This window comes from Schistocerca americana, chromosome 9, assembly GCF_021461395.2.
Source record: "Schistocerca americana isolate TAMUIC-IGC-003095 chromosome 9, iqSchAmer2.1, whole genome shotgun sequence".
NCBI lineage: Eukaryota > Metazoa > Arthropoda > Insecta > Orthoptera > Acrididae > Schistocerca > Schistocerca americana.
In genome coordinates, this window is record NC_060127.1 from 137002232 (window position 1) to 137019429 (window position 17198).

At 40.8% G+C, this 17198-nt stretch overlaps 1 protein-coding gene across 4 annotated transcripts in view; it reads left to right on the forward strand.

The window, feature by feature from the left end:
• LOC124550856 (CST complex subunit STN1-like) overlaps positions 1-17198 on the forward strand; it is a 30050-nt gene that overhangs the window by 6155 nt on the left and 6697 nt on the right. For all 4 annotated transcript variants that reach the window (XM_047125595.1, XM_047125592.1, XM_047125593.1 and 1 more), the window contains exon 3: positions 11902-12032. In XM_047125595.1, the coding sequence (XP_046981551.1) occupies positions 11902-12032 (131 nt within the window). The remainder of the gene's footprint in view (positions 1-11901; positions 12033-17198) is intronic.

Consider the following 17198-nt stretch of genomic DNA (forward strand, 5'->3'; position numbering starts at 1 on the left):
TGCACAAAGATTTAGTTAAAGAATGTTGCATATTTGAATAGTGCCTATTGCATATTTTGTATCTTACAAGCATAGGTAAATTAGTATGATATGCCAGGACAATACTAACAATGAGGTATACATTGATTTAAAAATACCAAAAATATTTTAATAAGCCTATTTAAATAAAATTAGCCTAGTGTAATGTAGGACAGAACACTAATATTGATGTTTTTGTATCAGTTTTTAGAAGTGGCCAGAACAGGATACATATATGTCTCCACTTATGGCCACATAAATGGCCATAACACGGAACCAGGGATAAATATGGATCTGTTAATGGCCACATACTTTTGATAACATGTTTTTAGGTTGAGCGATATAAAACTTTAAAGAAATGAAAATATAATGTCTTATCTTACCTCTGAACAGATTAAGTTTCTTCTAATTTTTTATTTAAACATGTAAAATACAAAAAAACAGATCATGTGTTGCTTAAAGAAAACTTCTGCAAAACCCAGCTTCTGCAACACTGATCATTTCACAAAATGGTGTCTCCAAACAAAAACAGACAAAAGAATGATTATGTAGACAAATGAAGAGAGCCTTTCACAAAGTTTATAATAATCTATAGTAGAACTGGCTGGTATTCCAGAGAAGCTTAAAAATTAACCTTTGACATCAAGGTGGCCATAAGTGGGGTAGTGGCCAAAACTAGAGCCTTCACAAAAGCTTATAATATCCAACAGTGTATTTTAAATGTGCCCATCTGCTGTTCAGCACCTCCCCTTGTTAATATATCTTGGAAAATTATGTTTCACACAGGATTATATTACACTGCTCAGAAAAACAAAAAGTAGGATTATTATTATTAGTACTACTACTAGTAGTAGTAGTAGTATCACTCGTAATTTGGAAAGGTTCACCAGGCTCATTAGTTTCCTGCCTGCCCTTGATGTATCTCATGCTTCATGTATCTCATGGTGTCTATACTTTGAATGATCTACCTTCCTTTTGGCACAAACTACATAGTTTGTTCTTTTTAATTCCACAAATAACAATTTTTTATCAAAAGAAAATACACCATTGTTTTAGAAGATAGTCATTATTTTGTCACTTATGTTCTTATTCATCATTGCAGAAGATGAAATTCAAAAATTATGTAGCAGTTTCTCTTCCTCTCTTTGTCGAAATCATGGTGGCTCCATTTTTTGTGCTGAGGATTGTACTGCCCTTTATTAATCATTTTATAATCAAATAGCCAGTATATTATTATGGGACTATTTATGGGATTAGTAAATAGCTCAGTACTGGGCTGATAGATCATTGACAACATTAAAATGTTGTAGATTCAAGTCTCCATAAAGACCCAGTGAGTGATGTCACTAACATGAGAACAGTAGTAAATAATACACTGATAAACTAATGTTACTTCCGTGTAAATAGGGAGTTGCGGGATGTTCATGTTAATACCTTCAAACATATTAAAATCTTGAAGAGATCAGACGACAGTGGGAAGATAAAGCTCTTCATCAGAGATGAAAAGTAACTGGAATGTGTAATATATAAAGTTCTTCCCATACTTTGCTGAGCATGTCTTGGTGATGCCGGAGGTTCCTGAGCTGAAGACTGGTTAGTGCCGCTGGTCCTGTGTCACCTTAAGCTCTGGTCAAGCTTCAGCGACCACCATGCAATGCGGCAGTGGAACATTGTGTGCCACAGGGAATGGGGATCTTGACTTGACTGCTCGGTCTGTGAGGAAGTTAAAAACCTCTCAATCTGCAGGTATGCTGTGCACTGATGAGATGCTTGACTGTTGAGATGGAACAGTCATTAGCGGGCAATCTCTGGGGACCCTGCCCTGCCTCATTTGTATAAGGCTTACCTAGGCATGTGAGGCTCTGTGTAGGTGAAATTTAATTTTCCTAAATGTTCATGGGTCCAGGATGGATCCTTTGAAACGCCCTCTTTCTCCTCCCCGCAGAAAATGTGACTCACTGGTAGGTACCAACACAGTCAAACAAGAGGTCTCATGTAGCCAGTCCTCCTGATTCTCAACTCATTCAGAGTGGCGGTAGTTATTGTAACAAAACACATGCTGCTGGCCAGAATATATTTTTTGTAGTCAAATGGAAAGAGAGTAGTTTCGACAAGGTTTCACCCTTGTGTGTTCAAAAGGGTTCAGAGGGTATTTGTGGCTCTTTAATGTCAGTCACGTGCTTGTGAAATGGAACATTGCTAGTGGAAACTTCTAATTCCCAGCAAGCAGTTAACCTCCAAAAAGGTACATGTCTTTGGGAGTATGCAATAGAGACAGAACTCTACAACACCTCGAACTACAGCAAAGGTGTTGTGACTTCTAGCAATGTTGTTGACATCCCCAGAGAAGAATTGGAAAATGAGGGGGCCCAAGAAGGTATTGTTGATGTACAAAATATAATGAAAAGGGTGGATGGCGAGCTAGTGAAATTTGACTCCATACTTATGTTCAACAACATGAAACGAGGAGTGGTTGTTCGTCACCTGTGAAGTGTCAACAGCTCTGGGGATCACCTGGTCTGGAATAGGGACTGCAGTGTCTTTCTTTCTGCTCTGCCCCCCCCCCCCCCCCCCCCGCCGCCCATTCCTCTACCCATATGCCCCCACCAGCTACTGACCTGCAATCATCATGTCTTGTGGGGTTCGAGCTCCACTTGCCCTCAGGGTTGGGTTTTGGAGGGCCTCATAACATCCGAAGAGCTGTGCACCCTAAACACTGATATTCCCTCTCATTTCTGTGCTGCCACTGGTTCATCCCCCACCCCCATGAACCATGGACCTTGCCGTTGGTGGGGAGGCTTGCGCGCCTCAGCGATACAGATGGCCGTACTGTAGGTGCAACCACAACGGAGGGGTATCTGTTGAGAGGCCAGACAAACGTGTGGTTCCTGAAGAGGGGCAGCAGCCTTTTCAGTAGTTGCAGGGGCAACAGTCTGGATGATTGACTTATCTGGCCTTGTAACATTAACCAAAACAGCCTTGCTGTGCTGGTACTGCAAACGGCTGAAAGCAAGGGGAAACTACAGCCGTAATTTTTCCCGAGGACATGCAGCTTTACTGTATGATTAAATGATGATGGCGTCCTCTTGGGTAAAATATTCCGGAGGTAAAATAGTCCCCCATTCGGATCTCTGGGCGGGGACTACTCAAGAGGACGTCGTTATCAGAAGAAAGAAAACTGGCATTCTACGGATCGGAGCGTGGAATGTCAGATCCCTTATCGGGCAGGTAGGTTAGAAAATTTAAAAAGGGAAATGGATAGGTTAAAGTTAGATATAGTGGGAATTAGTGAAGTACGGTGGCAGGAGGAACAAGACTTTTGGTCAGGTGATTACAGGGTTATAAATACAAAATCAAATAGGGGTAATGCAGGAGTAGGTTTAATAATGAATAAAAAAATAGGAGTGCGGGTAAGCTACTACAAACAGCATAGTGAACGCATTATTGTGGCCAAGATAGACACAAAGCCCATGCCTACTACAGTAGTACAAATTTATATGCCAACTAGCTCTGCAGATGATGAAGAAATTGATGAAATGTATGACGAGATAAAAGAAATTATTCAGGTAGTGAAGGGAGACGAAAATTTAATAGTCATGGGTGACTGGAATTCGTCAGTAGGAAAAGGGAGAGAAGGAAACATAGTAGGTGAATATGGATTGGGGGGAAGAAATGAAAGAGGAAGCTGCCTTGCAGAATTTCGTACAGAGCATAACTTAATCATAGCTAACACTTGGTTCAAGAATCATAAAAGAAGGTTGTATACCTGGAAGAATCCTGGAGATACTAAAAGGTATCAGATAGATTATATAATGGTAAGACAGAGATTTAGGAACCAGGTTTTAAATTGTAAGACATTTCCAGGGGCAGATGTGGATTCTGACCACAATCTAGTGGTTATGAACTGCAGATTGAAACTGAAGAAACTGCAAAAAGGTGGGAATTTAAGGAGATGGGACCTGGATAAACTGAAAGAACCAGAGGTTGTACAGAGTTTGAGGGAGAGCATAAGGGAACAATTGACAGGAATGGGGGAAAGAAATACAGTAGAAGAAGAATGGGTAGCTCTGAGGGATGAAGTAGTGAAGGCAGCAGAAGATCAAGTAGGTAAAAAGACGAGGGCTAATAGAAATCCTTGGGTAACAGAAGAAATATTGAATTTAATTGATGAAAGGAGAAAATATAAAAATGCAGTAAATGAAGCAGGCAAAAAGGAATACAAACGTCTCAAAAATGAGATCGACAGGAAGTGCAAAATGGCTAAGCAGGGATGGCTAGAGGACAAATGTAAGGATGTAGAGGCTTGTCTCACTAGGGGTAAGATAGATACTGCCTACAGGAAAATTAAGGAGACCTTTGGAAAGAAGAGAACCACTTGTATGAATATCAAGAGCTCAGATGGCAACCCAGTTCTAAGCAAAGAAGGGAAGGCAGAAAGGTGGAAGGAGTATATAGAGGGTTTATACAAGGGCGATGTACTTGAGGACAATATTATGGAAATGGAAGAGGATGTAAATGAAGACGAAATGGGAGATAAGATACTGCGTGAAGAGTTTGACAGAGCACTGAAAGACCTGAGTCGAAACAAGGCCCCGGGAATAGACAACATTCCGTTAGAACTACTGATGGCCTTGGGAGAGCCAGTCATGACAAAACTCTACCATCTGGTGAGCAAGATGTATGAGACAGGCGAAATACCCTCAGACTTCAAGAAGAATATAATAATTCCAATCCCAAAGAATGCAGGTGTTGACAGATGTGAAAATTACCGAACTATCAGTTTAATAAGTCACAGCTGCAAAATGCTAACGCGAATTCTTTACAGAAGAATGGAAAAACTGGTAGAAGCAGACCTCGGGGAAGATCAGTTTGGATTCCGTAGAAATGTTGGAACATGTGAGGCAACACTAACCTTACGACTTATCTTAGAAGAAAGATTAAGAAAAGGCAAACTTACGTTTCTAGCATTTGTAGACTTAGAGAAAGCTTTTGACAATGTTAACTGGAATACTCTCTTTCAAATTCTGAAGGTGGCAGGGGTAAAACACAGGGAGCGAAAGGCTATTTACAATTTGTACAGAAACCAGATGGCAGTTATAAGAGTCTAGGGGCATGAAAGGGAAGCAGTTATTCAATCTGTATATTGAGCAAGCAGTAAAGGAAGCAAAAGAAAAATTCGGAGTAGGTATTAAAATTCATGGAGAAGAAGTAAAAACTTTGAGGTTCGCCGATGACATTGTAATTCTGTCAGAGACAGCAAAGGACTTGGAAGAGCAGTTGAACGGAATGAACAGTGTCTTGAAAGGAGGATGTAAGATGAACATCAACAAAAGCAAAACAAGGATAATGGAATGTGGTCAAATTAAATCGGGTGACACTGAGGGAATTAGATTAGGAAATGAGACACTTAAAGTAGTAAAGGAGTTTTGCTATTTAGGGAGTAAAATAACTGATGATGGTCGAGGTAGAGAGGAAATAAAATGTAGACTGGCAGTGGCAAGGAAATCGTTTCTGAAGAAGAGAAATTTGTTAACATCGAGTATAGATTTAAGTGTCAGGAAGTCGATTCTGAAAGTATTTGTATGGAGTGTAGCCATGTATGGAAGTGAAACATGGGCGATAAATAGTTTGGACAAGAAGAGAATAGAAGCTTTTGAAATGTGGTGCTACAGAAGAATGCTGAAGATAAGGTGGGTAGATCACGTAACTAATGAGGAGGTATTGAATAGGATTGGGGAGAAGAGAAGTTTGTGGCACAACTTGACTAGAAGAAGGGATCGGTTGGTAGGACATGTTTTGAGGCATCAAGGGATCACAAATTTAGCATTGGAGGGCAGCGTGGAGGGTAAAAATCGTAGAGGGAGACCAAGAGATGAATACACTAAGCAGATTCAGAAGGATGTAGGTTGCAGTAGGTACTGGGAGATGAAGAAGCTTGCACAGGATAGAGTAGCATGGAGAGCTGCATCAAACCAGTCTCAGGACTGAAGACCACAACAACAACAACAACTGGTTCATTCTCAGCCATTAACCTCTCTCTCTCTCTCTCTCTCTCTCTCTCTCTCTCTGATGTCCAGTGCTGGTAGACACTGTTGAGTGGGAAGTCATTGATGACCTTCATTCCAGTGCCCATTTCCCACTCTGCATTAACCTACTGCATGGAGGATTGCTTCATCAGAACCCACCAAAATGGGTGGTCAGCAGGGCTACCTGGATGCCGTTCAGCCGGCTGGCTGTGTTCGAACATTGCAACAGAGTCCAAGAATTGGTGGACCACATCACACGAGTGATCCATCCTGCCCCTGACTTATCCATCCCAAAGTTCTCTGGTCATCTTAGGAGGTGACCTGTACCTTGGTGGACAGATGAGTGCCATTCAGCAATCTGGGACAGGTATGCAGTTCTTCGACAATGTAAATGCCGCCGTGCAGCAAATAACATAGCCTTTCGAGTCGTGAGAGCCAAGGCTAGACACATAATTAAGGAGAGCAAGGAAAAGTTGTGCAAGCGTTCCTGGTCTCTATAAACTGTTCCACTTGTTTTACGAAAGTATGTGAAGCCATCTGAAAGATTTCCCGTAAACTCTGTTGTTTACCAATAGCAGCAGTACTGAAATATGTATCTCCAAACAACACCAGGAGATATCACTCAGATGCTGGCAGAGCATTTTGCAAAAACTATTGCCAATGCAAGCCAAGATCTTCCGTTTTGTCGCTACTATGCGAGTGTAGAGAGGGTCAGTTGGACTTCAGATCCAACGTTTCTGAAACTTACAGCTCTCCTTTCTCTATGTGGGAGCTGAAATCGGCACTGTCTGAGACTTGTGACACTGCTCCATCACGACCAAATCTGGTACTGCATGCTTCAACATTTTCCAATGGCATCAAGGGAAATCATTTTCAAATGTTTTAATCTTATATGGCAGACTTCTCCAACTCATGGAGGGAGGCAGTTCTGGCACCTCTCCTCAAACTAGGAAAAGATCACACATCTCGCAGTACTTACAGGACCACCACCTTAATGGGCTTTGTAGGAAAGACCCTGGAGCGAACGTCTATTTGTCACGCAGTCTGTTTGTTAGAGACCAGGTAACTTCTTAGCCACTGTATGTGGATTTCGGAGATTTCAGTCTTCTGTCGATAATCTGACCTACGTAAATGTAACTGTACTGGCATCTTCTTTGATATCAGTAAGACATATGACACTACTTGGGGACACAGTATTCTCGCACAACTGCATCAATGGGGTTTTTATGGTCACCTCTCCATCTTCTTACGGTCTTTCCTGTCTCAGTGATTTTTTAGGACTGGAGTTGGTGACTCGCTGTCAAATTCATTTGAGCAGGAGAATGGTGTCCCTCAGGACAGTGTTTTGAGTGTGATTTTTCAGTTTCTCCCGGCGTATTTCTTCCTCGAACAGTCCACGGGTGTACCGCTGGTCCATAGCGTCCAACGGGCACAATATTTCGGCGATCAGACATGTCGCCATCGTCAGGTGTGCTGAAGAACTGAGCTCCTGAGGGCGGGCAGTCGTATTAAATCCCCTCCCCTCGTGAGGCGTTCTCTCCGCAGTCCGTGCTCGCACACCTAGACGCTGGCATCGGCATCTGTGGTGGCATTGGTGTATTTGCCTTGTCCTCGCTAGTTGCCCCTTCGTTTCCTTTGGTGAGCATCTTTTTAATTAGACTCTATGCTGGTTCCTATGCAGAAGGCCGGCATATACCAGATTCCGTGTCAATGTGGGAAGACTTACGTTGGACAGACAGTGCGCACCATCGAAGATCGTTGCCGAGACCATCAGAGGTACACTCGACTTGGGTACTCCAACAAATCGGCGGCCGCAGAGCACTGTTTGTCCGAAAATCATGAAATGGACTACCAACATACCAGGGTCTTGGCAAAGACATCTAAATACTGGGACAGCGTTGTTAGAGAGGCTACCGAAATTCGTACCAGGGACGGACTTATCAACCGACATTGCGGCTACAACCTCAGCAGGGCATGGGTACCAGCACTGAGTCTAATTAAAAAGACACTCAGCAAAGGAAATGAATGGGCGACTAGGGCAGACGAGGCAATTACACCGACGCCAGTGTCTCAGCGGCCACTGACGGGTGGGCACGGACGGTGGAGAGAATGCCTTGTGAGGGGAGGGGATTTAATACGGCCACCCGCCCTCAGGAGCTCAGTTCGTCAGCGCACCTGATGATGGTGAAATTTCTGATCGCCGAAATATTGTGCCCGTTGGACGCTATGGACCGGCAGTACACCCGTGGACTATTCGATATTTTAAGTGTTACCCTCTTCACTGTAGCCATAAACAGTATCATGTCTGTGATAAGGAGTCCTGTACCGTGCTCTTTATTTGTGGACAATTTTGTTGTTTTCTATTCCTCCAGTGTTGCGAGAGCGAGAGCTGTCAGTTGCAACATACATTGCAGAGGTTAGAGGAATGGGCTGCCAAAACGGGATTTCAGGGGCTTTTGTGCACTTGCAGCTGGACTATGGGTGCACTGTGTACGGTTCGGTGAGGCCTTCGATTCGAAGATCATTGACGCTGCTCACCATGAGGGATTCAGCTGGCCATGGGTGCTTATAGGATCATTCCCATACCCAGTCTCTGTGCTGAGACCGGGAAACCACCACTTACCATCTGGTGGCAGGTCCTCACAGTGCATCAGGCACGTAAGTCCCTCACAGCTCCGACTTCACCTGTATATCGTACTGTTGCTCACCTGCCTCTGAAACGCCTTTTCACCAACTATCCATGAGCCATAATGCCATTTGGAATCTGCATGCAGCGTGTGCTGGAGTCACTCTGTGTGGAGCAAGTACGGCTCCAAATCCAGGGTTTTAACCGTCTGTTACCCTGGTTACTGGAGAGGCCCAGTGTAATTTTAGATTTGGCGCAGTACGGAAGAGATTGCATTCCTGCTTCTGTTTCCCATACAGTGTTTTCTGATATTTTATACAACCACTGCAACTATGTAGCTGTCTTTACAGGTGGGTTGAAATGGGGGGGACTCTTGGTTGCTCTGTTATTTTTGTGTATCATGTCCACAAGCCCTGATTGCCTCAAGATTTTACTGTGTTCGATGCCAAATCATATGCGATCTTGCGGGCATTGGAGCAGATGAGACATTCTTCCAGTGCTAAATTTCTTGTCTGTTCCGATTCTCTGAGCCCCCTTCACTGTCTGAAACATTTGTACCCAGCAGATAAAGTAGTCCAGAATATTCAGGATGCCCTCCTCCAAATACCATGACTGGAGAAGGTGGGTCTTTCTGCTGGGTACCAGGTCACATGGGACTTACAGGGAATTAAAGGGCAGATGTAGCAACCAATGAGGCGTGTTTTGATACCCAGGTATTTGAGTGTGCATGCTGTAACCTTGCTGTTGAGCTCCAGAGTCCTGCATCGGTGGGAGGAAGAGTGGCTGGAAGTAACAGACAGGGAACTACATTTAGTAAAACCCACAATGCGGCTATGGCATACATCTTTCCAGCCATGTCAACAGGACGATATCCTTACTCATCCTCGTATAGGCCACAGCCCTAAGACGCATGGCTTCTTGGTCCGGCAAGAGGACACTGCAGTGTGTGGTGCTTGTGGCATACAGATCACTGTGCGTCAAATTTTATTGGACTGTGTTTTATTTTCCGACCAGTGGGCTGCGGCAGATTTGCCGATGGACGTGACCCATGTTTTAGGTAACATTCAAATGAATTTGGTTCGAGTTTTAAAGGTTTGTAAATTGTCCAACATTTGTCCCAATATTTTAGGGAGATGGTTTTAATTTGTTAACAGGGTTTCTGACTCACCCATATTATTTATAGGTAGTCAGCCAGTGACATTTGACTATGTGTATCTTTTACCTCCCTCGTCATTTTAAGTGTGTTTCAATCTCATGTATAGTTACTTTTACTCTTCCTCCGTTGTTTTAGACCATATAAGATAGAGTGATTGTGTGGTCGATTCGGGTGCATGAGTGTGGAACAATTTTTGAAATTTTAGCCACATTTATTTGTGTTAACGAGTGTAAGGATGCTGATGACCTCACCGTTGAGTGCCCGTGAGCTCCAAACATCATCATAATTCCCATACATTGATCAATATTTCTGGAGTAATTAATGCAACAGTTGTTTCAAATTGACTAAGTCAGCTGGTAGTGGAGGTAAACACAAACAATCCTTGAAAGCTCCCATTAATACCACCATTGTTTTAGAGAGCTTTTTTAATCTTTCTGTGAATAGTTTTGTAATAGATTAGGATACCCAACACAACATTCATAATAAGTATGCTTTGGGGGGTTTACTGTGAGTTTAAGAACCTTTATTCACTGTGTGTATTAGTTGATAGTTTGATAACATTATTGTTAACAACTTTAGAAAATAGGGCAAAACATGTCTTGGATGTGGATCTACCAGTTTCTTATTTTGTTGTTGAGTATTACTTTCAGGCTGAGATGCAGCCACAAGGACTTGCAGCGGTAGTTGAGGAACTGTTGCCAGTATCTACACTCTAAACACATTATCATATGATTCGAATTTGCCACAAGTTTCTACATTGGTAGATTGGCTAGAGCTAAAGTGTCAGGGGCTCTTGCGTTGCATGCTGATGTTGGCAGTTCATTGCCATTCATCATAGCCAATCAGGTGATATATACTATGGTAGCCAATGAGAATTAATGAATCTAATGGTTTCTTTCAGCAGAAGATATAATTTGATTACATCTGTTTTAGATATGAGAGTGCCGGAATAACATTTACTGGTATGGTTATTATAAATTTTAAGGTTAGTTACTGCTTTTCGTTCTTATTTGGTGTATGGAAAAAATGTAGATGTGCTGATACACTGACCTGAGGCTTACGTTAGTTTGAATGTGACAATTTGGATGAGAGTTCACAAAGCCAACGAATGTGAATGGAAGAAAAATTGATCTTCTGACAGACTGACTTGTAGTGTGGCCTGAGGCCTAGGTTAGGTTGGGATGTGATAATTTACTTGTGAGGTGGGAAAACCACAGGGTCTAAAAAAAAAAAAAAAAAAAATTATGCTATAACAGACTGATGTATAATGTAGCCTGAGACATACATTTGTCATACCAATAACATACTTGTCGCTCTTATTTTGCCAAAAACTGCACTGGCATGATTAAATTCTTACCTAATAGAGCAAAATACCAGATAACTTTATTTACAAACCATAGAAAATTACAAAGGAGCATTCTGATTTGCTACCACCAACTGACCCACAGTTTCTTGTAATCAGTTCCCATCCTTATCACACAAGGTATTACCAACATAAGCATGCCATACACCAGCCGCTGACACCGTAAATGCACTTTTGCCATTAGATAGTTTTATTTGAATGTTAAATAAAACAATGAAATGATAATTAAATGGACACCCTAGCTGCAAACAGGCGTTGATGTACTTCATTGGGGACATGTTGAAAATGTATGCCCCGACCGGGACTCGAACCCGGGATCTCCTGCTATTAGGCTCCATTAGGCGCACTACGAATGTAGTGGTGTGGACATGTTGGGAATGTGGATCTCACGGGGAGCGTGCAAGGGATAAGTCCGTACAGACGCACTATCCTCTGTGCCCGCGGTGTCTCAGATGGATAGAGCGTCTGCCATGTAAGCAGGAGATCCTGGGTTCGAGTCCCGGTCGGGGCACACATTTTCAACATGTCCCCAATGAAGTACATCAACGCCTGTTTGCAGCTAGGGTGTCCATTTAATTATCATTTCATTTCTAGCAAAGCTGCATGGTCATCCACGGTAACTGTTCTTTCGGGAACAGATACTACCGTCATATATAGTTAAATAAAACAGACTTGTAGGATTGATTTTCATGGATGTATTCTTGTATTGCAGTGGATGATGGTACAGGAGCCATTGTATGCAAACTTAATAAGAACTTAAAAATAGATGAAGACAGGTATGAAGAACTTCTGCTTTCAAAGAGGAGAATTGCTGAATCCCCTATGCCAGCTCACGTGAAGCAGGCAAGTTATGAAGTTTTATTATTTCTCTGATTAGTTGTGGTTTACAAATCACCAGTATTAAAATATTTAAATTCTTCATTATTTACAAGAGCTATTATGGACGTCTGTCCAGTATCACTCTGTGACGATCCTATTTCTCGCGTGTCACAGTTATTTGCTGATTTTAACATTTTGTTTGCCTTTCTTTTCTGTTATCTTGCTGTATGTTGATCCATAGAATATTGATAATCTCCAACAAAAGCTGATCAAATAGATTCAAACAGTGGAAAGAACAAGAAAAGGAAATCTTCATTTGAATATATTGCTTTTGAAATGACATTGCTGTCTGCACTGGTTGTTAACATTTCAATGCTGGCTCTTGCTCCATGATGTGTATCCTGGAACTTCACTAAAATCATTAATATTATTTTTAATCCTAACATGCTGAAAGATCAGTTTTGCTGTGGAGAACAGCCTGCATCATTTCGAGTGACTATTCGTGTACTGTTTGGTCACGATTAGTTAATCCTTTTTACTGGTTCTTCCAGTAATGAGGAAAATTTGCACTAGTTGGAAGAGATTCATTTGTCTGAGTGCTGCAAATATTTCTGCATGTGTCACCTCTGCTTTCATGTAAGCACAAAACATAAGTAAGGGTTTCAGCATTGCGGGAAGAAGTCAGCGCTGCCTTCCACTCACCGCTATCCCCTAAGCAGTTCTCATGCAGGGACAAGGCGTGCCTTCTGCCCTTCTTGACAGCTACTGCACGAAGGATCAACTTATCGTGGCCAAATAACTAAATCCTCAATGGTGGTCAATGCTTTTTTTTTTTTTTAGCATTACTGACAAATAAAATGTTTCAACTCTATGAGAGATGATGGATGTTCGTTTATTTTCAAGTGTAGACTTTCGTGACAAGATTCTCTTGCTTGTCAGTCAATCTTGGCCAATTTCAACTGTGTCATGGAGGAGATCTTTCCATGAAATTTCAATCACCAACTTTCTCTTCTGAATGTGAACATATGTTACTGTTGGCAATCTACAAGCGTAGAAATGATCATCGAAATAAAATAAGAGAAATCACAGCTCATATATAAAGTTTTAAGTATTCATTTTTCCCATGTGGTGCTAGGGAGTGGAACGGCAGAGAAATAGTCTGAAGGTAGTTTTGTGAGCCCTCTGCCAGGTGCTTAAGTGTGTATTGCAGAGTAGTCTTGCAGATGTAGAATACACATTTCCTCAACAGTTGGTGTTTGAGCATGTAATGATCATTATCAAAATTATGATGACTTATACATCTGCATATCAATGGTCTGTTCTTTAGCCTGATTATGATCTTTCTGTTCAAAACTTGTAGCACAATAAAGAAATTCCCAAAGCAGTTGTCAGCGCTTGTTCTAGCATTACTTTCGTATACTGTGATTGGTGTGCAAAGCAAAAGTCAGATGTGTACCATAATACGAGTTCGCTAGTATAAAACTTTAGGTAGAGAGAGGCAGCAGTGTTTTAATATTAGTGCATGTTTTGTTGTTTAGTCAATGAAGAATAATAGTGATGTACATCCTGCTCGAACTGTTAGTCCATTCTTCATGAACTCTTTGGCTGTGCAGTAGAATCTCTGATGTAGGATATCATATAGCTTCTTCTTTTTCTTCATTCTTTCTTTATTTCCTTTTTGGAGTGGACCTGCCTTCTTGCATATAACACACATATTTTCATTTTTTGTGGTTTCATCAAAGCATGTTGGGAATCTGAGCATGTAATTTTCAGCTTTGAACAGGGAGTGTAAAATTATCTTTATTTTGTGTGTTACATGAATGGTCAAAATGGCTATCAGTAAAAAAAGCTCTGATTTGCTTTATACGAACATGATAATTTTATAGATGTGCAGGGAGGTATAGGTTTCTAAATAATAGCAACATGACACACTTGAATGTTGGGCACATGTGTTCATAATGATTTTCAGTATGCATAGTATGTTCGTTAATTTCCCCAAAAACCATTGTCACACCTTGTGATTGACAAAAAGTAACTGTGGAGTACAGTTTTTCGTTAGTTCACCTCAGTAACACTGCTTAATATTTATAATGCAGATGCAAAGCTGCACAACTTACTAGCCAGCTACTCAACATGTTTATTCTTGTCTACATTGTTATGTAGATTTAATCCCAACAATGAACTGAGACATTCGTGAACTGTACCATATGAATTTCTGTAATGTTCAAGGTCAACCCATTTAGCAGAAACCATGATTATACGCCGTCATGTGTATTAATAATGCAATCAGAATCTTTTCTGCTTCATGACTTTCAGTTACTATAGAAGTATCATCTGCAAACAAAATGGGCAATTAATATTTATGGGCAAATGATTCACATAAAACAAAAACGGAATAGGTCCTCAAATAGGACCTTGGGGACACCTTGTATTGATATCCATGTAAAAGGAAAAGTTTCTATACTTGAAGAGATAATTAGTCTTTTTATCCTGTTATAAATGTTTGAAATAAGTCATTGTAGAGTCCTGCCCCTAATTGCATACCTATGTAATTTGCAGATGAGCAGGATGTGGTTTACCAGTTTAGAAGCTTTTATACGGTCACAGAAGATTTCTGCAGCTTTATTCTTCTTGTCTAGTAATAAGCTAATCTTATCAGCAAATTTTTTTCTCTTGCTGGAAGCCAGATCTGTAATTGAAAAATACTCTCACATTTTGCAATAAAATTTTGTATCTGGGTAGCATATTATTTTCCAATTACTTTTGAGAGGATTTGAAGAAAACAGCAAATGCATAAACAAAGTCGTGTATTACAGAAAAATTGGAAAAAAATCCATAAATGAAATGTTTATACCATGTGTTTATATGATTTTGTCCAATCCAGTAAGATCACTGAGAATGCAGTATCTGAATCAGATTTGGTCTATGACAGCATAGCTCAATGTAGAAGTGACTGCTAAATGGCTGTCCACTAGTATGAATGGGCACTAACAGAATTTGACCAACAGTGAGTGTAGTCATCTAGTGGTATACCATGCCGGTGAGCACAACATGTTCGACGACAGTTGATGCTCACTTTAGGATGGTCTACAGTTCCACAGGTCTATGATTCTTCACCTTCATTGTTTTGTCAGTAATTTGTTTTGCTCTTCTGTTTCTTGTGCTCCACTTCCCTTTCCCGTTATCACTCAGATGTACAGTTAGTGGACATGTACATACACTAATTCATTGTTTTTATTGGTACAACTTAAGCATGAAATGAGAGAACAGTATTCTGAAAATAAAACTGCGGTGGTTGAGTTTGTACATGACAGGCTGTCAGTAGACCAGTTCCACCTGTAACAGGAGCAGCGCTCCCGACCGTGCCACTGCCGTAACCAGTCTGTTCTGTTCGTGTTGTGTTTCTTTGTCGGAAAGCTAATGTTTTAGAAAGATTGATGTTATGAATGGTGATATACAGATTAGTAAAATAGAATAGTAGGAGAAAAAGTAACCAGACTATATGTTTGGGGAGAATGAGTAAACAAACACTCTCAATTCCACCTGTGTAAAAGAACAAAACTGCTGTTAAAATGCTAAGATCATAACTGAGGTATGTGCTTGGCTACACGGACTGATTAGCTATTAAAAGTCTCTCAGACGTGTAGGGAGGAGATGGGATGATACCTTAATTTGCATTAAACTTAAACTACTAGTCCCACAGTCACCTATCAAAATGGTTTTCTTGTCTGTTATCGCACATTAAGTTATTAATGTCATGACCTTTTTTTTGTGGATTGATGAGTGTAAAGGACATAAACATCTGCTACTTCATGTTTTAATGGAACTATGATGTAGTCAAGCTCTGGTTCCGAGGGGTGACCTTATTTGGCATTGCCCAACACTCTTTATAAAGTGTGTAATATGTGCCCGTGGGCCATCACCTCAAGAAATTACATTCAAGGAAAGACTTGGTTTGTCTCCATAAAGCGCTCATCATCATCATCATCATCATCATCATCATCATCATTATTATAGTAGTCGACAGGCCACACCTTCCTGGTTTTCTTTTCAGGGTGGCATTTAAAGAAGCTACTGTTTTACTGAAAGAAATGTGTCCAAATTGAAATACACTAAACTCTCACTTACCCGGCCCTCATTAGTGTATCCTCTCAGTAATCTGGCCCAAATCGAAAATGGTACACAACAATGAATTATCATGAACAACAATATTGTTAGTGAACTACAAAGTTAAACAATGCTGTGCATATTTGAAATTGTGGCATTCTTTACAGTTCAGAATCATTTCTTCTAAAAGGAAACAAGTTATGCTACACCTTGACATTTTAGATAAGTTGAAACGAAGTTCTTCACAGAAAGTCATTGCTGACAAGTACAATCTAGGGACGAGTGACTATTTGAGACATCAAGAAGAAAGATGATGTTATTCAACAATATGCAACCCGAATGGATAGTGAATTGGGAAAATGTAGGGTTGTGCGAAAGTGTGAGAATGGAGGTTTGAACAGTGCAGTTATGAAAGTACACACAACTTGTTAGCAGTAACAGAGGGTTGGTTATCCAACTGGAAAAAACGACACAGCCATTGGCAGCTGACAGTCACCGGGGAAAGTCACTTGGCTGACAAAGGAGATGTAGATGAGTTTGTAAATGAGATACAGAAGATAATAGAGGAAGAGGATGTAACTGATGATGCCTTGTACAATGCTGATGAAACTGGGCTGTTTTTCAAGATGCTTTCTTCAAAAGCATTAGCTGCCAAGAATAAGAAGTAAGCTCGTGGGTGGAAACAACCGAAACAGCTTGTAATCTTAATGGTGTGTTGTGATGCAAATGGGAGTCATGAACTACCGCTTGTGCTGACTGGGAAATCCCAACAACCACTTTGTTTTCGACACAGTGACATAAATACACTACCAGTGCAATGTTGCACTTAGAAGAAACTGTACACAGACAGAGAAGTATTCTCTTGGTGGTTCCACTAAAGTTTTGCACCAACAGCGAGAAAAGAGCTGAAGAAGAAAAATCTTACATTGAAAGCTCTCCCTGTTATTGACAATGTTGTCAGTCATCCATCTGATTTGACTGTAAAGTTTGCTAGTATACAAATACCAATGTCTCTTCCATCATTCAGTTTGACAGTCTTGCTTCAGCACGAAGAGAATTTTGGAATCAACTAAATGTCATTAT